The 23,701-nt window shown below is 41.8% G+C and overlaps 1 protein-coding gene across 2 annotated transcripts in view; it reads right to left on the bottom strand.

The window, feature by feature from the left end:
* Positions 1-23,701, bottom strand: part of PIGM (phosphatidylinositol glycan anchor biosynthesis class M) — a 367,285-nt gene that overhangs the window by 221,932 nt on the left and 121,652 nt on the right. For both annotated transcript variants that reach the window (XM_044083380.1, XM_044083381.1), the window contains exon 3: positions 17,955-18,439. In XM_044083380.1, coding sequence (XP_043939315.1) covers positions 17,955-18,149 — 195 coding nt within the window. In that variant the 5' untranslated portion in view covers positions 18,150-18,439. The remainder of the gene's footprint in view (positions 1-17,954; positions 18,440-23,701) is intronic.

The raw sequence follows: 23,701 nt of genomic DNA, 5'->3' as shown, positions 1-23,701 counted from the left end.
CCTCCAGTGCATCATAGCCACATTTTAAGGAATGGTTGCTAACCTGTTGTATGTTATTTACCATCTCTAATACATATTTCTTATCAAGAGATTCATCAGTGGTTAGATTTTAGTTAACTGATCAAGCATAAACTCTTGGTATTGTATCATGTGAAACTGACAGTTTAAAGCTCTAGCTGAGAGAGTAGCTGAAGTGTAGACCTTTTTACCCCATCTGTCTAATGACCTTGCTTCCCTTTCAGAAGGAATAGGGTTTTTAGCTGTGGTCGCGGCTACTGCCTTGGGACCCTGGGATATAGTTTCTGGGTCTGCAAGTGGGGCCTTGTAAAGGTGGTGATGAGTATCTGGCACCCTGTAAAATCTGTCTGGTTTGGCAGGGGCTGGGGTAAAGAATCTGGAGCGGAGCAAACATCATTGAAAGCATCATCCACCACAGAGAGAACAGGAGGTATAGCTAAGGGCCTGTGCTGTGGGAGGTGCAGAAAGGTCCTAAGTCTTTCTGGAGTCTGAAAAATCCTGTTGCTGCCATTGGAACTGTTCTCGCATGGCATGCAAGGTTTCCCCAAAGGAGAATTCTTCTGGTGGGGAAGCAGCTGGAATGGATTCTTCAGCATCAGAATCTTCAAAATTGGAGAAGGGAGCCTCAGGCTGGTCAGTTATGTCTGATTCATCAGCAGAATCATCAGAAGACACTGGCTCAGGGGCTCTGCCCTAGGTCTCTTCTCTGGGGCTGAGAGGCCCTGTCTGGGTGAGATTGAGATCCTCTAATTAGAGAAATTAAATCTTCTGCCAAAGAAAGCATTTGAGAACTAGAAGAGGGCCTGGATGTGGGGGGTTTAACAGGCACTGTTTTAGTAGTCTTGGCTGCTTTAGCCCTGGCGAAGGCCTTAATGGACATGGCAGCTGGAGGCCTAGCAGCACCACGTGCTGGGGTAGAGACATCCAAGGGGATGGTGTCTGATAAGTCAACCACCGTAGTGGGTAAAATTTCTGAGGTCGATTCAAGAGTTGTAGCAGGGGCCTCAGTTGTAAGAATAGGCTCAGCTGTACTTTGAGCAGTTTTCTCGGTTTCGGCCGAAACCGAGACACTCGCGGTTTGCTTTACCGTGGTTTCGGCCGAAACCGCGGACCGCGAGTGTCGGTCTTTATCTTTGCGTTTTTTGGGGGTAGTCAGAGGATCCGACGGCATAATGTACGCAAAATCAGAACCGAAAAACTGTTCTGCAAACTCCGACCGACGCCTAAGCGTTCTTCGGTTGAAAGAGGCACAGGCCGAACAGGCTGCTACGTCGTGGGCTGGGCCTAAACAAGGCAGACAGTAAGAGTGGAAATCTTTATGAGGTATTTGTTTCCCACAGGTTAAACAATTGTTAACTTTTTCTGACATCGGCTGAGGCAAGAAAGAGTCCCCAACGGGGTACTTAGCTTTAGAAGTCTTCGAAGTAGTATTCGGTAGAAGTAATCTCTGGATCCGACTGACCGGCACTTGCGAACAGCTTCTGCTTCGGGCGCCACGCGGCAAGAAAGACTGGGGAAAATGGCGTCGGCTGATGCTTTTATACCCGAAGACCAACAGAGATGACGTCGGGTGGAGTGCGACATCAGCCGAAGCCGGACCCGGACTTTGGAATCCGGCCGACTGCAGGGCTGCCTGACGACAGGACAACCCACTTGTTATGACTGCAGATGCATCCATGAAGGACATTTTATGAATTCCAGAAAACATTGAGCACAAGAGTTGGTACATGAGTAGTTTTCCCAGTTAATGGTGGAGTAGTTGAAATCGCCCATTATTAGGTTGTTTGGTTGTACCCTAATATTTTCCAGTGTATCAAGAAATGAGGAATGGGAATCTACATTTATGGTAAGTGTACACAACTGTACTATGTTCTTCGTGTTTCACTGTTGCAGTCATTACATTTGGGTAGATTCTCAAAGCTATATTTGGGAGGATGGATTTATACAGCATTAGGAGCAGCTATAAGGCCCTGCAGGACAACAGTTGCAAAGCCAGCTCTGGATTTAGAGAAGAGAGGTAAATGGTAATGTTTGGTGAATGTATGAACTGAGCTCCAGGTAGCAGCTTCTAGAATGTCTCTGGTAGGAACCCCTCTGAGAAAGGCTGCAGAGGTAGATGCAGCCCTGGTGGAATGAGATCTGATCCCCTTGGGGATAGGTTTACCATGGTGCATATAGCAGAAATGAATACAATGGCTTATCCATTTGGAAATAGTCTGCTTTGAAATAGCCTTTCCCTCTGCCCCTGCAACAAATGACACCAATAGTTGTTCAAATTTTCTTAGAGATTTTGTCCTGTTTAAGTAGAATCTAAGCTGTCTGTGTACATCCAATGAATGCAGAATCCGCTCACCCTTGTTCTGTGGATTGGGAAAGAAAGTTGGCAGATGAATGGTCTGATTAAGAGCCACACTGGATACCACCTTAGGCATGAAAGATGGATTGGTCCTGAGAGACACCCTGTCCAGATGAAAAATAATGAAAGGCTCCACTGACATAAGAGCCTGTAATTCTGAAATTCTTCTAGCTGAAGTGACTGCTGAAAGGAAAGCTGTTTTCCAGGAGAGAAATTTTAGGTCTGCAGTAGCAGCTGGCTCAAAAGGAGGGGGAGTGAGTTTTTCCAAAACAAAATTGAGGTCCCAGGCAGGGGTTGGCGCTCTCCTGGGAGGTCTTAAATTTCTGGCCCCTCTGAGATGCTGCTTCAGCAGTGGATGAGAGAAGATGGGAAGTTCTGTGTTGTAATGAGCTAAAATGGCTGAGGCATGGATTTTTTATGGAAGAAAAAGATAAGCCCTTGTGAAGCATCTCAGTTAAGTATTGCAGAATCTTAGGAATATTGGGCATTGCTGTGCTTATTCCTTGTGATTGGTTCCAGGCACAGAATCTTTTCCATTTGTCAGCATAAGATTTAATAGTACTAGGTCTTCTAGTCTCCAAAATGACATCTATCACAGGTTTGCCAAGGGTGAAATTAGTTGATCAGCCACGCTGCAAGATTCAAAGATTGGAGCCGTGTGTGCAGAATTTGGTGGTTCTGCTGAGACGGTAGGTATGGTGTCTGAGGCAGGTGCCACGGAGAAAGGTGTGACACATTGCGCAGGAGTGGGTACCAGTGTTGGCGAGGCCAGTCTGGAGCAATCAGAATCATCTGTGGTTTGTCCTGTCTGACTTTTAGTAGAACTTTGGAGAGCAGAGGCAGAGGGGGAAAAGCACAGACTGATAGAGCATCCACTTTCCAAGCTTTTTTGTGATGAATTCTTGTGCAGAATTTGTCCAACTGATAGATCTTTTTGCCTCACCCCAGAACTATGTCTGGACTCCCCCCCCATTTGCGTGTCAATATGTTGAAAACTTGTGGTTCCACTTTCCATTCGTGTGGATCCATAAGATTTCTGCTTAGTTCGTCTGCCAGAGTATTTAGCTTTCCTGGCAGGAATTGAGCTTGTAGTTTTATTTGGTAGTTCAAGGCTGTGTATCACAATACCATGGCTAGTCTGCAAAGGGGGTAGGAATGTGTACCCCCCTGCTTATTTATGTACCACATAACTGTGGTGGTGTCTGTCTTTATCATTAGTTGTCCCAGATGAAGGTAATCTTTGAAGGCTGTCAGTCCATTCTGTACAGCTAGCATCTCTTTCTGATTGATATGTAGGCGCATTTGATTTGGACTCCATTTGCCCTGAATGCACTTGCCTGCCAGATGAGCCCCCCAAGCATAGTCTGATGCGTCTGTAGTTAGGGTTTGGGTGGCAGGGGGTGGAATGAATGGCAGTCCCTTGTTTTAGTGGCAGGCCTCTGCCCACCATAGGAACTCTAGTTGCAGGCAAGGTATAATAGGAATCATCGTTTCCAGGCTGTGACAATGTTGACTCCATACACTTTTTAAGTACCACTGAAGTTTCCTCATATGTAGTCTTGCATATGGAATTAGGAAAATGCAGGAGGCCATGAACTACAAGGCTTGCAGAATTTGTCTTGCAGATAGCAAGGTTTTTGTGGCCACCTGTTTGAAGTAAGTCACCAATTGAATTTGCTTTTCTGGCGTAAGGTAAGTCATCTGGGCAGTTGTATTCAAGCTTGCACCCAGGAATGTAAGTTTTTGAGAGGGTATCAATTGTGATTTCTTTTAATTTATGGTGTATCCTAGGCAAGTTAGAACCCTTATTACAAACACCAGATGCTTTAGAAGAATGTCCTTGTTTTCTACCCGAATTAGACAATCATCCAGGTATGGATATATCTGAATATTTCTTTGCCTGCAAAATGCAATTACTGGAGCCAGCCACTTTGTGAAGACCCTGGGCGCAGTAGATAAGCCAAAGGGCAGTGCAGAGAACTGGTAATGCAAGTATCCTGCTTTGAAGCGGAGGTATCTTCTGCAAGATTCCCTGATTGGGATATGCAGGTAAGCCTCTTAAGTCTAGAGTTACCAACCAGGCATCTTTGCCTAGCATAGGTAGTAACTGTTGAAGAGTCAGCATCTTGAATTTTGGAATGTCCAGAAATGTGTTTAAAGTGGATAAGTCCAGAATTGGACGCCAAGATTTGTCTTTTCTGGGTACCAGGAAAAGTCTTGAATAGAAACCTTGTCACTTTTCCTCCTCTGGTACTGGTTGAATAGCCCCCATGTTCATGACGGACATAACTTGTTTCTGGGCCTCTGCCCACTGATTTGGTGGCAGATCTGGCCATCCGTTTGGGATTGGCAATGTGTGGAAATTAAATCTGTATCCCTGGGATACTATATTTAAAACCCATTTGTCATTGGTAAAAAGTTGCCAGTTTCGTGCATGAAGTGCCAGTTTTCCCCCCAATGGGGTGGCTAAAAGGTAAGTGCTTGGTGATTGTAGAGGGAAGTCATTGAGACAGTTTACCATAGGGAGGTGCCTTGTTGTTTCCAGATTTGGAGGTGGAGGCACCCCATTGTTTTGTTCTAAAAGTTCCTTGTGACTGAAACCTGGAGCCTTTGGAATGTCTGGATTTGACTTGAGCGGCTTTCGAAGGGACTGGAAAGGACCGGTTCTTAGTAGGCCAGTGCCTACTAAATCTTGGAGGTTGCCCTTTTAAAAAATCTTTCACAGTTTGCATAGATTTAGCTTTAACTTCCATCTTTTTTTAACACTTCTTCAGCCTTATTACCAAAAAGACGGTCCTGTTTTGCTTTAACATGGTCAGGCAGAGTTTGCTCTCTGAGCCAAGCATGCCTTCTTAGCACAGATCCAGTTACAGCAGCCCTGCAAGAGGCCTCCAAGGAATCAAAACCACATTGCAAAGTATGTTTTCCAACTTGTTCAGCTGAATGTAATAAATCATGCAAATCTTTATTTTCCACACAGTCAGAGATTAATATAATTTTTTGTTTAAGTAGTCCCATGATATGCTGCTGAAATTTAAGCATATGAAATTGACAGTATAAGGCCCTGATTGTCAAGGTTTCAGATTTGTAAACCTTCTTACCCCATCTATCCAGCATCCTGGAATCTCTATCAGAAGGGGTAGGATTTTTAGCAGTAGAGGCCTTAATGCCCCTGGGACCCCAAGAAATGGTTTCAGGATCAGCAGTAGGGTTTTTGAAAAGGAATTTGTGGGAGTCCGGAACCCTGTAGTATCTGTCTGGCTTACTAGGAGCTGGAGGCAGAGAATCAGGAGTCATACTAGATTCTGAAAAAACATCATCAACAATGTCTAGAACAGAAGGTATAGCCAAAGGCCTATGCTGAGGAAGAAGAAAATCCCTTAGTCTCATTTAGATTAAGAGAAATCCTGACTTTCCCAGTGGAAATGTTCCCTGAAGGTATGCAGTTTCTCCAAAAGAGAAATCCTCAAGGGGAGAAGCAGAAGGGATGGAATCTTCTGTGTCAGAGTCCTCATAAGTAGGTATAGATAAATCCTGCTCAGAAGAATCATCAGAAGAAATAGAATCCTAATCAGAAGATTCATAGTCCATGTCTTGCCTAGGTCTCTTAGCAGGAGGGGGTTGGCTACCCCTGATTAAGGTAATTAAATTTTCAGCCATTTTGGTCATTTGTTTTTTAGGCATAGGGGCCTGCACACATGGCCCAAGCATCGGTTTTTTAGACATAGAAGTAGATTTTGGCCTTAGTTTTGAAGATGGCGTTGGTTTAATATACAAATCTTTAGGCCTGAAAACACCCTCAGAAGCTGGTGCCTGCACAGCGGCTCCGGACCCAACTAAGGTAGAGACATCCGCGGGTTCAATACTTAAGCATCTCGCGGCATACCGGACTCCAAATGGGTCTCTGTAGAGGCCTGCGAATCAAAAGTAGCGGGCATCAGGGGCTGCGAAAGCACCTCAATGAGTACTGGCGAACTAGCGACTGGCTTAGGAGAAGCATCGTCGTCAGTTTTGGACCTCGACGGCCTGTCGCTTTTTCTTTGCGTTTTTTAGGTATTCCGGTAGTCGGACTGCTAACCGCCGTCATTTCTGGATAGTTAAATCATTAGCCAAAATATTTAGAAGCAAAAATGTACCGACATTTAATAGTGCACTGATTAAATCTAGCACAAAACTGACAAGGTACGTTATGATCAGGGCCTAGGCAAGGAATACAGTACAAATGAAACTCCTTATGAGGTATTTGCTTCCCACAAGTAATGCAATTATTAACTTTTACTGACATCGGTACAGAGCAGGAAAAAAAAAAGTTTCCTCAACAGGGTACTTAGCTTTTAGTTGAAGACTTCGGTTCTGAAACTTGAAAAAGAAAATTTCAGGGGTCGGCCGACCGGCACTTACAAACTGCTTCTGCTTCTGGCTCCGCGCGGCAAGAAAGACTGATGCAATGGTGTCGGCTGCATGTTTTATACCCCTGACGACCTGACATCATGGAAGAAGGGACAGCAACCGATGCAGGACCCAAGACTTTGTTAATCAGGCCGACTGAGGGCAACCTGCCAGAAGATTACACAAATGTAATGACTACAACAGTGCTACACAAAGAACATCTGTCTCAGAATGTTCCACAGCATTGAGAAAATATCATCTGCAAATAAAGCCAGCTTTTCTTGATCATCATTCAAATTATATCCTGGAATTTCTGAGTCCCTTATTTTCTTCACCAGTAGTTCTAAATATAACACAAATAACAAAGGGGAAAGAAGACTCCCCTGCCTAGTTCCTCTGTTCAGACACAACTTATCAGAAAGGAACTCTCCCCCTTTAAATTTTGCCTCTGATCCCTCATATATACTTCTAAATAACCTTAACATTGCATCAAGAAATGCAAATGCTTCCATTGCCCTACTCATAAAATCACAGCTTACTCTGTTGAATGCTTTGTCTTCATCAAGCTGCTAGTATATTTCTTGTGGTAGGTTTACAGATAGGGAGACTCTGGCATGATTCCAAGAAAACATTTTCTTTGACTTCTCTGCTGTAGATATGTGCATGTGGTACCTGCTTGGCTAAGCAGACTTGCACATCAGTGTAGGTGCACTCCTGTCTTTTAGAAGATGCTAGACTGCCCTGCATCCCCTTCCAGTGAAGTATTTTCCTGGGTGAGGGTCGAAGCAGCTACTGCTGTGAAAAATGTCTACAGAGTGAGGATCAGCTTTGTCTGTGGTGATCTCTTCTGGGATTCCTGTCACTAGTAGGTTGCTGCGGAATGACCTTGCTTTTAAGTCAGTAATTATTTCTTCATTGTTGTGGTGATTTTCTCAAGTTGTCAAAGGAATGTTTTCTGACGTTCTGCTTTATTTTTCATGTTCTCAGTCTCTTTGATCCTGTCACTGATTTTCCATACCTTTTTATCAACTGTTTCCACTGATGCTGATATCATAGCAAGGTTGTTTTTTTATTGGTGATTGCTGCTTCTGAGGAAGTTCTGTTAAGATACAAGTGCCCTCAGCAGCCCCAAATGCACTCCTTCAAACAACACTCACATCAACACATAGAGCCACATCTCATGGTGCTTCTACCTCTAAGCCCATAAGGCAATACACCACACAATCCAACATTCCTGTCATTGAAGACTCCACTGTGGGACACACTGACGTCCCTCTCACTAGGCTGACTTTGGAGAAAGTCACAGTCAGTTGCTTATCAGAGGCTAGGATCCATCACATTACGCACACGCTCAGGTCACTGGACCACAAGTACAAGTATGACTCAGTCATGGTCCATGTGGGAGCAAATGACCTGAAATGTACCTCTCTAGACTATATGAAGAAACATCATAGAGCTCTCAGAATGTGTGTCTCAGGCTGGTACAAGCTTAGCACTGAGCAGCATTTTACCTTCTCCAAGGATGATGTCACAATATGAACAAATGATCACTGACTTTAATAATTGGTCTAGTTTCTGGTGTCATTCTAGGATGATGCCATAATACGAACAAAAGCTGACTGACTTCAATAACTGGCCTAGTTTCTGGTGTCGTTCTAAGGGGGCGCAATATTTGTCATCTTGGAAGGAGATGGTCAACAGACCACACTGCTTTGCCAGGGATGGTATGCACCTCTCTCTTCTCAGCTTTTGAAGATTATTAGCTAAAACATTGTCTTTCACCATGGTGCCTTTTTTAGACAATGCCAAACTGAAAGTACTTCCGACATAGCAAATCAAAACCATGAAAATGTAAGGGTATTACTGCTCGATGCTAGGAGTTCTAAACAAAAAAACTCCACTCCCTAGAAGCTCTCTTCACCTGACAAAATGCAGATGTCTGTGCGGTCACTGAAACATACTTTAAAGCCATGGAGAACACACCAACAGTGCAAGATTATAATGCCTTCCACATATTTAGACCAGCTACTACACAGACAGGGACTAAGGGTGGAGGTGTCTCTATTTACATCAGAAATAAATATAACTCAAGGCTGCGCAAAAAAGATAGCCACACAAGAAAACTATTAAATCAGTCAGAACGGCAGAAGAAGCTTAAACTGGAAACAACTTTAGCGTATAATGAATTTAATATCCGCTTTCGTTAAAACAAACTTCATCAGAAAACAATAAACATGAACAAACAAATCATTTAAATACACTGGTCAATCAAAATGTCATATAATTAATTAAACAAACAATTAAGATTTAAAAGGGAATAACCATAAATCAGAAGTGGAATAAAATCGTTTAAAAACACAGTTATAACAATAACCCTAGTAAACTACTTCTATCTATATGTTTAGACATAGTTAATTTACGATGTTTTAAAAAACATTTCAAATTAACTGATTCATTTAATCCTGGTGGATTGTCTGAATGCAGTCTAATCTGCCATAAGGTTTCTCGTTGCTCTACAAAGTTCCTAAAGTCCCCAGCTCTTCCATCATGTTTACAAGTTTCCAAAACAGTAAACATAAATTTTTTAAAATTTACACAAGATGTTGAATGTTTGTATAAAGCGTTGTTGAAGTTTTTTGTCTTAATGGCATATAAATGCTCCTTAATACGTTTCCCCAAGCTCCTGGTGGTCATACCCACATAAAAAGCTGGGCAAACGGAGCATAACGCAATATGTACAAGCCCACTGCTGGCACAATTTACATAGCCTGGCACCTCTAAAATTCTTTCAGAGGTCGCAACATTGATACAGGGACCTTCAAAAATGAAACGGCATACTGTACAGTTGTCGCATCTAAACTTTGTAGAGCAACGAGAAACCTTATGGCAGATTAGACTGCATTCAGACAATCCACCAGGATTAAATGAATCAGTTAATTTGAAATGTTTTTTAAAACATCGTAAATTAACTATGTCTAAACATATAGATAGAAGTAGTTTACTAGGGTTATTGTTATAACTGTGTTTTTAAACAATTTTATTCCACTTCTGATTTATGGTTATTCCCTTTTAAATCTTAATTGTTTGTTTAATTAATTATATGACGTTTTGATTGACCAGTGTATTTAAATGATTTGTTTGTTCATGTTTATTGTTTTCTGATGAAGTTTGTTTTAACGAAAGCGGATATTAAATTCATTATACGCTAAAGTTGTTTCCAGTTTAAGCTTCTTCTGCCGTTCTGACTGAATAACTCAAGGCTGGTCAAACAGGACAATGCACTTGAGCTGCTCCATGTTCAAATCACCATAGGCAAAATCCAATATCACTTCCTTGCTAGCTATAGGTCCCCCTCTATGACCTAGGAAACCCATGCCATGTATTTAAACCTATTAGAAACACTAATTATCCAACCCAATACCATATTTATGGGTGACTTTAAGTACCAGACTATTAACTGGGAATCCTATATGACACCAAATGTATAGGCACAGAGATTCCTGGATTTTGTAAACACACATTCCTGAACCAGATACTCAATAAACCAACCAGGGGTGCAGCCATACTGGATCTGGTCCTCACTAATATGGGAGATTGCTGCACACCCCCTACTGTAATGTCGTCCCTAATAAAGTCAGACCACAAGATGGTCTCCTTTGAAGTAAAAATGAAACCTGGACCCCAGCTAAACCTGGAATATTCAGGAACTACTCTAAGGCTAACCTCCTGCTATTAACTGATAACCTGGTACAATTTCAAGCCCCCATAAACCCTGAGAACACTGCTGCCTATGGAGAACTGTTCACAAAAACCCTGTACAGGCATGCTAAAAGCTGCACAGAGAAAGCTGTACCCACCGGGAAGAAGTACAGAACTAATTCAAAAAACAAGCCACCCTGGTAGAATCACAAATCAAAGATATTTACTGTGATCAATATCCCCCCTATCTTGATCATTTGGTCTCTGTGAGAGGGATGAAATAGTTGTCCTTCCAGTTGTAAACAGTGGTTCCAGCTCTTCATCATTCTAGGCATGTTATTCATAAACAGATTTTCTGCAGATGCCTGTAACACAGATGCTTGCTTTTTAATATGTATTTTGTTGTTCAGGGAGAACAAAGTTAAATGAGACATATTTATGGCTCTGGTTGGTTACATCTCTCTCTGATGGTCACTACTTTTATCTTATTCATGTTTTTAACAATATTTCTCATTTCTGAGACTGCCAAGTGTTACATCCTGGTAAAGAAGGAGACCACACAGTTTCTGGAGTTGTAAGGCCTTTCTTTATTAAGAGCCTCCAGGTGCGCACCCATGCTACACGCTTACACTTCTGCAAGTCATCATACACCGGAAACAACAAGTTACCAGAGAATACAGAACCAACATTACATGTTGCAATCCCCACAGCGCCCCTGCAGTACAACAACAACATTACCAGCCCGAATACTACATCCCTCCCCTTTTAAGCTAGGACATAATCCCTTACATAAGCAAACTAGGGAGCAAGTTCCAACCAATGCCTTTAGTCACTTACTTCTAAATAACGGGCTAGTTATTAACTGGTTACCAAACAATCTAGCTATGTTGTTCTTGTAATCAATACATGCACTTTTTTTTTTCTAACATTGATAGTCCTTCAAGTAACTAGGTTTAACCAGCACACGCTTCGAACGGCGCAGTGGTACCACCTTAGGTGACTCCGGTGTCACAGTTACCACTTCAGGTATCGGTGTGTCCATCCCTGGAACAGTTGGATCCTCGGGAACCTCTGCTTCCCCGTCCCGGCGGTCTCCCTCGATTGGCGATCCTCCGGCCACTGCAAGCCCTGGTTCCGAACTGAACGGTATGTCCGCGGCGGGCAGTTCCATGGAGTCCTTCTTCTGTTCGTTCCGCAGAATCTGGTCTACATGTCTCCTCACCAAGAAATCTCCATTCAACCTCACCTGGTACGATAATGGACCTGTACTCTTGACAATGAACCCTGGAATCCACTTAGGTCCATAACTGAAATTTCGCGTCATCACTGCATCTCCTTCCAGAAAACTTCTCTCTCTCCGTCGTCGATCATGACATTCTTTTTGCCTCCACTGGGTCCCCTCTACCTTAGCTCAGACATTTGGATGCACCAGATCCAACGTGGATCTTAATCTCCGTCCTTGCAACATCTCGGCAGGTGACAAACCCGTGGTAGACTGGGGTGTGATACGGTAGTTGAATAACACCCTCGATACTTTTGCTGCTATACTTCCTTCTCCGGACTTTTTCATCATTGCTTTAAAAGTTTGGACAGCCCTTTCAGCACAACCGTTTGAAGATGCATGGTATGGTGCTGATGTGATGTGTACGATGCCATTTTTTCTCAGAAAACCCTTGAACTCTTCACTCGTGAAACATGAAGCATTATCGGATACAATAGTCTCTGGTAGTCCTTGGCTACTGAAACTCTTCCTCAAGCATTCAATGGTAACGAGGGAAGTGGGTGTTTTGACTGGATAGGCATCCATCCATTTAGAATGAGCATCCATGATTATCAAAAACATGGCCCCCATAAAAGGTCCTGCATAATCTATATGAAGTCTCTGCCACGGCCTACTCGGCCACTCCCATGGATGTAGTGGCGCCGCCACAGGCAAGTTGCGATGTTGTTGACATATTTTACACTCATTCACAACTACTTCAATATCGTGGTCCAACTTGGGCCACCAGAAATAACTTCGGGCTAAGGCCTTCATTCGTGTGATGCCCACATGACCTTGGTGCAACTGCTGTAAAAGTGCCCGTCTTCCTGGGGACGGAATTATCACTCGTGCCCCCCACAATACGCATCCATCTTGCACACTCAGCTCTGTTTTTCTCACCTCATAAGGCCGAAAAACTGGATCCGTTTGTTGGACTGGCCAGCCTTGCTGGACCCACTGAAACACTCTAGCCAGCACCGGGTCTTTGTGTGTCCATACACTCAGTTCCCTGGCAGACACCAACGTGATGTCCTCCATCATCAAAACTCGATCCTCCGCTTCCTGTTCTTGAAGATGCCCGGGTATCGGCAGACGGCTCAGGGCATCCGCATTACTATGGTGTTTCCCGGGCTGATAAACAATCTCATATTCATAAGCTCTCAATGTTACAGCCCATCTCTGAATGCGGGGAGAAACCATCTGCGGCACTGCTTTCATCTCGTTGAACAGTGACAACAGAGGCTTATGATCGGTGCAAATAGTAAACTTCCTCCCATAGAGGTATTTGTGAAACCGCTTAATTCCAAACATGACAGCCAAACCCTCTTTATCTAGCTGGGAATAGTTTGACTCCGCTGGCGTTAAAGTCCGTGACATGAACCCAATGGGTCTTTCTTGTCCATCTGGCATCCGGTGTGCCAACACAGCCCCTAACCCATAAGGTGAGGCATCACATGACAAAATTAAGTCCTTGTGACTATCGTAGTGCACCAAAACTTCTGAAGACTGCATTAGTTCCTTTGACTGTTCAAACGCTCTGTCCTGTTCCTCTTGCCACGACCACTGAGCCTCCTTCCTTAATAGCTTATGTAAAGGAGCTAACAGTGTAGACAGATTTGGCAGGAACCTGTTATAATAGTTGAGTAAGCCTAAATAGGCTTTCAGCTCTGTAACATTTGTGGGTGCTGGCGCCTGTTGAATGGCTTCCACTTTGTTTGGCAGGGGGTGTAGGCCCGATGCATCCACCTTGTAACCTAGGAACTCTGCTTCCTTTACCATGAAAGCACATTTACTCCGCTTCACCCTCAGACCTGCCTCTCGCAGTTGTCTCAGCACCTCATTCAGCGTCTCCAAATGCTCTCGAATGTTCCTACCCGTCAACAGGATATCGTCTAAATACACAGCCACCTTCGGAATTCCTGCCACCAGTCCCTCCATTATTCTCTGGAAAATAGCTGGACTCGAGGAAACCCCAAAAGGTAAACGATTGACTTGGAACAAACCTTTGTGTGTGTTAAGGGTGACATACGCCTTTGACCCTTCTTCCAGCACTACTTGTTGATATGCCTGACTGAGGTCCAGTTTACTAAACCTTTCACCTCCCGACAGCTTTTCAAACACATCCTCCACCTTTGGCAAGGGATACTGCTCCAGCTTCGAGACTTGGTTCACTGTTAACTTATAGTCACCACAGATGCGTACAGTACCATCTGGCTTTAATACTGGAACAATTGGTGCGGCCCATTCCGCAAACTTAACTGGTTCAATTATACCTTGCTTAGTGAGTCGCTCCAACTCACACTCAACTTTCTTCTTCATTGCATATGGTACAGGTCGGGGCTTGTAAAATCTTGGTGTTACGTTTTCTTTAACGTGTATTTTTGCTGGTGGACCCCTCCAGGTCCCCAGTTCCTCTTTGAACACTTCTTCATTGTTCTCCAGCACCTCTTTCAAGGTCAGGCCCTGCTGTTCTACTTTATGGAGCTGTAGGCAGTCCATAGCCAGCTCCTTCAACCACGCCCGGCCTAGCAGGTTTGGTCCCTTACCTGCTACCACCATGACTGGCAACTGTTTGGCTTGGTCTTTATATTTCACAGTCACTTTCACCATCCCCACTGTGGGAACTATTTCACCGGTATATGTTCTCAAAGTCACTGAACAGTCCTGCAGCTTCGGAGCTTCTCTGGGCCATAACTTCCCATACTCAGCCTTTGACAGAACTGTCACACTACACCCCGTATCCACTTCAAACTGCACCATTTTACCATTTAAGTCCAACTGGGTTTTAATGGGATCAACTCTTTCCCACCTGGCCTCTTTCATGTTAAACATTGTAAACACTTCCTCGGCTTCCCTGGTTTGTTGATCTGTACCTTCACGCATGTGGTGTGCATACTGCCGTTTTATTTTTCGGTTTCCCTTTCTGTCCATTGTACTGCTCTTTTCCTCCCCCTTTCTCGGCTGGTCCCGAGAGGGCATTGAGCGGCACATTTTTTTTACATGGCCCTTTTTTCCACAAGCATGGCATTTTCGCTTAAAACGACAGTTCCGTGACAGATGTTCACCTCCACACCTGTAACAAGCATACTGACCAGACTTCCCTTGTGGTTTATGCTCCATGACCACTTTATGCACTGGCAGCGGGGTAGCACTCCTGCTCCCCACCCCTTCAATGGTTCTTGGCTGTAAATCACGAATGTCTTTATTCGCTGTCTCTATGGCCTGTGCCAACTTCAAGGCCTTTTCAAACGACAACTCATGCTCCGCTAACAATCTACGTTGTATGCAGTCATCTGCAATTCCACACACGAGCCTATCTCGTAGCATTTCTGTCAGTCTGTCCCCATAATCACAATGTTGCGCCAATTCCCTCAACACTGCGACATACTCCATTACCGTTTCATTGGCCCTCCTAGTCCTGGAATTTAACTTGAACCTCTGGACTATGGCACTCGGCTTCGGGTTATAATGTGACTGAAGCAAACTCGTCAACTCTGTGAACGATTTGTCCCCCGGTTTATCAGGACTCAATAAGTTCCTCATCAGACTGTACGTCTTGCTGCCCACCGAGCTCAGCAATATGACTCGCTTCCGACCCGCTTCCATTATCTGGTTTGCCACAAAAAAATGTTCCAACACTTCACAATACTCCTCCCAGGTCTGTGTCTGACAGTCGTATGCAACCAGTGACCCCAACATGGAACCAGACATCTCTCCAGCAGGCCCCGTCTCTTCGTCGTCCGACATGAACTGCAGCCCACCGGTTTACTCGCAGCGGACTCGGAGGCATCCCATCCTCTCGTCGCCAATATGTTACATCCTGGTAAAGAAGGAGACCACACAGTTTCTGGAGTTGTAAGGCCTTTCTTTATTAAGAGCCTCCAGGTGCGCACCCATGCTGCATGCTTACACTTCTGCAAGTCATCATACACCGGAAACAACAAGTTACCAGAGAATACAGAACCAACATTACATGTTGCAATCCCCACAGCGCCCCTGCAGTACAACAACAACATTACCAGCCCGAATACTACACCAAGGTCTTTATACATCCCTGGACAGTTATCTATACATTTTGTTCCTATTTCTATCTATCTATCTAAACTAGTTTTGAATTCAAATTTCAAATTATTTGTAATATTTTTTTTATGGCTGTTTGAAGCAGGGCTGTGACTCAGCTGACCACTCTGCAGCCATGTTTGATTCAGAAATTCTGAGTTATTTTTCTTTCAAGGAAGAAGTGAGTTGAACTCAATGCCTGATGTTCAGAGCTGACAGAATAATATTTCACAATCAACTGAGAAAACAAATTAAATGCTTGACAGAATACATTAGTTACATATGTGTATAGTAAAGTGAAAAGAAAAAAAGAGAGAAAATATTTTGGTCAGAAATGTCAATTCACATAAAACAAATAGTACAAAACTGTGTCATTAGTGCTGCTCATCATTACAACAATCCAAAAGAACTATTATCCAGTTCCAGATAATCTACGGAGAACAATGGGCACAGATTTGTTCCGTTTCAGACAATCCATGTATCTTGTCTATCATTTATTACTTTGTATATGGATTATTACTTTATGTTCCCAGAAGGAACAACATGGATAGACATTACAAGTGCAACTGTGATTAGCATATTGAATCTATATTCTTGAGACAAGGACACTTGATGTTCTCACACTGACAATGGCATACAATACAGAAGTCAGGAATTTTGAAGATTTGTACATCAAACGTATAACATCCGATCTACACCATCTTCAGTCTAGTGGACAAGTGGAAATAACTTTTCAAACACTGAAGAATCTTGTCAGAAAGAGCTGTAGGAAAAGCCATCTAGATTGTCGGTTTGCAGTTTTGGAAAACAAGAATATTTTACTGCAGAGACTCAATTTCTAATCAGCTCAAATCCTGATGAGTAGAAGTCTGGAAAAGCAAATGACCTACTTCAACTACATTCCTGACAATCAATATAAGGTAAAAAAAAACTAAATCTGGAAAGAAATCAGAAAGGACAGAATTTCTACAATGATAAAAACTGCTAAAGACAGTTTGGAGACAAAGAATCCAAAACCCATTGTGACAGCTACACCCAGACTGTAAGTAGTCTTTGGGGAAGATGGTACAAAGTATAGAAAAAATATATATGTATACACCTATATATAACGGGCATATTGAATTCAAAGATCCAGAAAGATAAACAACCATTTTTTGAAAGCTAATACTGAGTAAAAAGTATGACAGTCAACTCCTGCAGAGAGGTTCTTCAAGTCATGTCTCTAAATAAAGCTGTTGTGCAGCAAGAACTATCCCATAGGCAAAACCAGATGTTCATTATAAAGAGTCCTGTTAAATTCTCAAGATATGGTAAAATATTGAAGAAATCAGACAGATACATCTGAGTTAAAATCGACTGTAATGACTGAAAAGATGCATTATTAAAAATATGCTTTAACTGCTGGAAAAGTTTCATATTTGCCAATCATGGCAAGCCTAGTTTGGAGCTAATGTCAATTAATTTTTTAGATGAATTTTTTGACAGTTATTTTTCAAATATATAACAACTTGGTTATAATCAGGGACCCAATTAGAATCACTTTCAATTTCAGGCCTATAAGTAGTGAGGAGAAGAGTCTGCTATGTGTGACTCAGTATGTACAACATGGGAACACATCTCCCTAGCAACCAAGTGAGAACACATTTAAAGGAACAGAAAGGACATCTGTGAACTGCTCTGGTTGGCATTTACATTTGGTAAGATACAGAGACACTTCAGAACTGATTTTCCCTAAAATAAAATTTCTCAGTTTAGTGGTCTAGTTTACAACCTTTATACTAAAAACAGGTGAAATGAAGGTCAACATTCGAGACTAAATCACATTAAAGAAAACATTTCAGTAAAGGTGCAATGATTTGCAGCAAAAATATTTTAAGAAGATACTAATCTTCAGAGGGCATTTGAATGCATTGACTGAGAACATAAAGGGTATTACCAGGCTGCACTAACAGAACCTAGGCTTTTGTACATCTTCCAGGAAATATTGGTACTCCTGACCTTACAATGAAAAAAAAAAACATCTCCATAGAAAGGGATAAATTAGACATGGTTATACTGAAATCAGTAATGTCAGTATCGGAGTAATGCTATGATATTGTCACAGACAGTGAAGCATCTCTGTCAAGTGCAATACAGCATGTTTCAGTATATACCAGAAACTGTAGCACCTACCTCTGTGATAAACCTTGCAGCATCTGTGAAGACAATATAGTCTATATCAGTGTATTTCACCAGCATTGTCTTGTCCTGATAAACTCCATAAAACACCAGCAAGACCCTGAAGAAAAATGCTGTAGGAAATAAGATATGGCACTGTAGGACACCTAAAACGCATCCCCACATTGCTGAACTGTAGGATTCCTCCATTCTGCGATAACTGCTGCCCAAATGTTTCACAGTAGCTCAAAATGAGCATTTGGGAAGTAAGTTTTAGCCAGATGTAAGATCACACCAAATCATAACTAATGATCAGATCACATCAAATGATTAGGCATAGGTCCATACACATGAATTCTTTTACTTGGCAGTTGGTCGTCTTTTCTTTTATGTTAAGAGACTGACTCTTCCATCTGAGAATCTGTGTAACAGAAGTGAATTATCATTGCAGCTCCAGAACACTTCTTGCTGTCCAGGCAGTTGGTTTTCATTTTAAGTGTCTACAATACAGAAAAATATACTCAGAAGGAGTTACTGTGTATGAATAAATATTATGCACACATAAACCACATTACTCCTGCACAACGTAAAGGAAAGTTGCAGCCAGCCATTATTCTAGCTTTGTATATGTTTAGTAAGAGAAGGTGAGAATTCAGCAATGACATTACACAATGGCTTGATGCAAAGGCTACTAAAACAATTACATTTGTATCACTGTACAATAGGGCTATATTGCTCAGTATTTTTCAGCTAAATGTATATTTATATTAATCCAAAAACGGTTATCAAAAATGTTTTCAGAAGGGTGTCTAGAGTACCTTAAACCATATCAATCAATTTTCAGTCTCTACATTCCCCAAACAGTTCTTTGCAGGCAGCAACAATGACATCCATTTTAGTTTTGAGGGAGATGTTTTAGTGTGACACATTCACCCTGACAAAGATACAGTTGATTGTCTGGCCCTGTTCTTAACCTAGGAGATAATTTGAGCAATGGCCTGAACATAGCCAAGACAACTTTGGGTTAAAGGATTCCTGCATGAAGGCAATTTATCTGGTAGACCCTTATCAAGCAGTTTCCGATCATGTAGTGCAAACCTGTTATCTGTATGGAAGCAATTACACACACACACACACACACACACACACACACACACACACACACACACACACACACACACAAATGCTGTGCTTGCCATTATTGGAAGCTCTGATGTGTCTAACATACAGGAAGGCAAGAAGCTAAAAGCACCGGATGGCTATTGGCTTTCAGCAATTGCATAGTAAGCACAAGAGCTTTTGGAATACACAAATCAGAATGAAACTAGCAGCTTGGCCAGACCAGTGGACTTTCATGCCAACAGATTGAATTTTGAGATATATTAAGGATTTTTTTTCAAGAAACTGAACAACTTTGTAACACCTTGCAATAAAAACTGACATGACCATTAATGCTTTTCAAAATGCAATTATACAGAGAGGGGGTGTGGGTCACACACGTGGACAGCTCACTTTTAATCAAATAAGAACAAACGGGTTCATGTCAATACATCGACATGTTGAAATAACGAAAGTCACTACAGCGAAACAAAACCATCGACAGTTGAAAACGAAAGTACAGTGCTAACATGGGTCCTGCAAGGGGGAAGTAAAGGATATGATATGATACTGTACCCATACTACTTCCCCCTTGCAGGACCCATGTTAGCACTGTACTTTCGTGTACATGTACTGTCGATGTTTTCAACTGTCGAAGGTTTCGTTTCGCTGTAGTGACTTTCGTGATTTCTACTTAGCTCCGGTTTTAACAAGTTTATTTAGCTGGTGGTATTCTTTCATCAATCTGGTACCTGATAAGCATGACACATTCTACAAATTACTATGATTGTGTAATGAGGTATTACATACTGAAGCAGGGGCATACAAGCTACATAAATTGGCTTCCACTCTTGTATACTACAGTGTTTTGGACACAGCCAATAGGAAGTGCCCAGCACTAATGCCAATAACGTCATCTGCTTTTTCTTCTGCTTTTAATCACATTCAAACCCAAGCAACCCTAGATACGGATGACAAATTTTTTTTTTTGTCTTTGCCTCTCTTATGATGAACACGTGTACCAGGCAGTTGGCATACATGCTAGACAGCAGAAGGTGCAGCCTGAATGGTTCCAACAGTGATATGGAAACCACCTTAAATGACACCCTATTGTCTAAGTGTACTGTGGTAAGCAGCAGAGACCCACTAGTAAAATAGGTTATCGGACTGCGAAATATGAGCGAGTGTAAGTAGTAGTAAAGAATACAGTGTAAATATTTATGCTTTTCTGTTGCTGATTACCACCGTATTATGGATTTTTATAAATGGAAATCTGGAAATAGCAGGATCCTTTCCTGTAGGTTTAATATTTGTGATTGGCGTTATTCCACTTTCCACTCCAGTTTGATATTCTTCCCTGAAGAGCCCACTTTCAGAGGCTCATGCTCCCTCCACTGTTAGACATCATGGTACTGTGCTTCACATCAGGAAAGCATTCCTAGTCCTTCAGTCCACCAAATTGCCACTCACAATTTAAAAAGCACATTACCTGTAAATCAATAAAACAATGAAAATGTGTCATTTGCATATATAAATAGATATATATATATAAATAGATATATAAATACATACTTGTCAGACTTAAAGGGAACGCTTAACACCAGCCGCTGGCTGGAGAAGCTAGCCAGACACAGAGGAATAGTGAAAGAGCACCTCTGAAGATGGTGGATCAGTTGAAATGGTAAGAATGTAATTGTTATACCTAACACTGGGGACCCTCTTCAGTGGATCTACAATTCGGAAAAATCCCGGGTTGCTATTGAATTGTCAACAGCTTAGGTTGTTGAATGCTTAATCATCGACATCTAAGCATCGAAAGCTTACAATAGCGAATGGCCACATCATCGAATTCTTTCCTTGGGGAAGAATTTGCGTGGCCGTTATCGGGGATTTGCCATTTCCCCAATGTACAGCGATCTCGGAGTTGGTATATTTAGTTATGGGGGATGTGGGGGGGCACAGCCCCCCACATGGGGGTGCATGTGGTGCAAAGCCCCCCACTATGTTTGGGTGTGTTTGTTTACGGACAGCCACCCGAATTCTTACCTGAGGAAAGAATTCAATAATGTGGCCATTCGCTATTGTTAACTTTCAATGTTTAGGTGTCTATGTTTTAAGATTCGACAACCTAAGCTGTCGATGTTATGATATAGATGCAAAATCCCAAGTAATAAAACTCCCCAAGAGTGGCAGGAGCATGAGGACCACCAACAGATGAAAGCCCAGAAAGCTAAGCCTTTAAGCAGCAAGATACCAAATGAGGTCTAATTTGTGATATCACGGTCCAAGCAATACTACTTGTTGAAGGTGTGAAACGATGATCAAATGGTTGTGGCACAAATGTCTGCATTGATTATTTTTATTTTAAGTAAGCACTGGAAGCAGTCATGCATCTGGGGGAATGGCCCTTGACAACACCATTTTCAACAGACATTCATAGCCTGATGGCAAAGAAGCTGTCAATCTTCTTGGAAAGGGTTTGCTCAGCAACTGCTAGCCCTTCTCCTACCAAGTGAAGTTGATGTCCAGGACGTGTAGTGCTACCCTCTCCCCTAATTTCTCTCTCTCAAAGAAAATATGAAGGCAAATGGGCTGATTTAAATGCAACCCTGGACCTAAGAGACACTTATTCTTGTGAAACACCAAATATCGTTCCCTGCAAAAAAAGGCTTAAGCTCAGAATCCTGTGGATAGACTTGCTGTAGGCCAGGATGAGAATTTTCCAATGGATGAACTTCAAATACACAAAATCATTAGGTCTGAAAAGGGATGAGCAAGCTTGTTGATCATGAAGTTGAAGTTCAATTTATAAGAAGAGGGAGATTCTTTAAGGATAAGCAAAAATACAGAACCCCTTTTAAGGAACTGATCTGTCCAGAGAGTGCTGGCTGCAGTCCTGCCCTCTACACAATCTAAGAAGCCTTTCAAATGGGGCACAGGAAAAAAAAAAACAAAAACAAAAAAATATATTTTTATGAACACATACAAAGTCAAGGTTAACTTCCAAGTTTTATGAATATTTAGTACTTCTGGGTTTTAACCTAGTTTATGCTGAAAGTATACAAAAATACAATTATTAATATGAGGAAAGAACATTAACCCCAAAAATTGTGATATATATATATATATATATATATATGTACACACACACACACACACACACTATTATGTTCTAGTTCATATTCATAAAGAACATGATGGTAGTACACTGGTCAGTTTTGTAGTGCATAGGCCTACAGTTGAAATCCTGAGTGGATACCTCTTCTGTAGACGTTCTATTCTCTTTTCAATTTGTTGAAGGTTGCTACTGGGATTTTTAATTTTCTACAGTATTCCAAAGAAATGCTGGCAGGTCATCTGTTAATGTTATATTAACTGTGTTCACCTGGATGTGTGACATTGTGTACCGTGACATGCCCTGTCATTGCATTTGGGGCTAGTCCTCATCTTGTACACATTGATTGCCAGGATACAAGCCAGCCCACAATGACCCAGATATTAATAAAAGCACGAATAAGAAGTGGGTATAAAAGATAGACTGATGGAAAAATTATGCAGTTTTGCTTTAGCATTTTATGTGCATGACGACATGAAATAAGCAAATAAAACTGACCCTTCTAGAATTTGCACATCCAAACAAAAGCCTAATTTTAACATAAGATATCACAAATTCATTTTTTTGTCAAGACCCAATTATTTGAGTCTGAACCATTTAAAGTTGCAAAATACACAAATATTTTACATGTAGGCCTGAGCTTCGCCACCTGCACCCCATTACTTAACAGTACCAAATCTGAAGTCACACATCATCAGGGTACTTGACAAACTGCATATAATCCAACACAGGCAATATTGCAGCATGACAGAACAACGGGTCCCCAGAATAAGGATCATCAAGTGGATCTGAAGATTTGCCACATGGCGTTGCTCTGCAGCCTTCTGTAGGACACTGGTATGAAAGTCCAGTTGAAGCTGCCCATCGAGAGAAGGAGCAGGAAACAGTGGTAACTCTGACACAGGTAATGTGTGGAGTGATGGCTCAATGTGTTCAAATAGGGTGAATCTGAAGAGGATATGCCACAAGAAGATATTCTGGAACTTTCTACAGAATACTCACAAGAAAGACAGAGCAAAGAAGATGCTCTCAGTCCAGAAGAAAGTGATCTAAGGGAAGACATGCTTGACTTAATAGAAATGGGCAGACATATTAACATAGATGAAAGAAAGAGATTACAGAAAGTAAATAAGACAAAAAATATTAGAAGATTGGTAAAACGGATGAATACAATGATCAGGACTATTAAGAGAAATTCATGTGATAAAACAAATAAATAGGAAACATTACTGTGCGGCTAAAATAATAGCAATACAATGTTACCATAAAAACATACAATAACAAATAAACAAAGGGAACAAGTAAAATGCCACCATGAAAGCACTGAATAGAGAAAACTATAAAGCAATTAAAACCAGAAGTATCAATGTCAGAAAAATACAGAGATGGGAACAGATCACAAATACTTCAAAGGATGGACATAGTAAAAGCAACACACAGTATCAGAATATCATACACTATTGTCAATAATAAAGTAAAAAATATCAGCAAAACTAGAAAATAAGCATATAAATATAAGGGAAAAGTACAAAATAAGCAAGTCATTGAT

This window comes from Protopterus annectens, chromosome 9.part0, assembly GCF_019279795.1.
Source record: "Protopterus annectens isolate FY-2018-M chromosome 9.part0, PAN1.0, whole genome shotgun sequence".
Lineage (NCBI taxonomy): Eukaryota > Metazoa > Chordata > Ceratodontiformes > Protopteridae > Protopterus > Protopterus annectens.
This window is presented reverse-complemented; position numbering and strand designations above follow the sequence as displayed.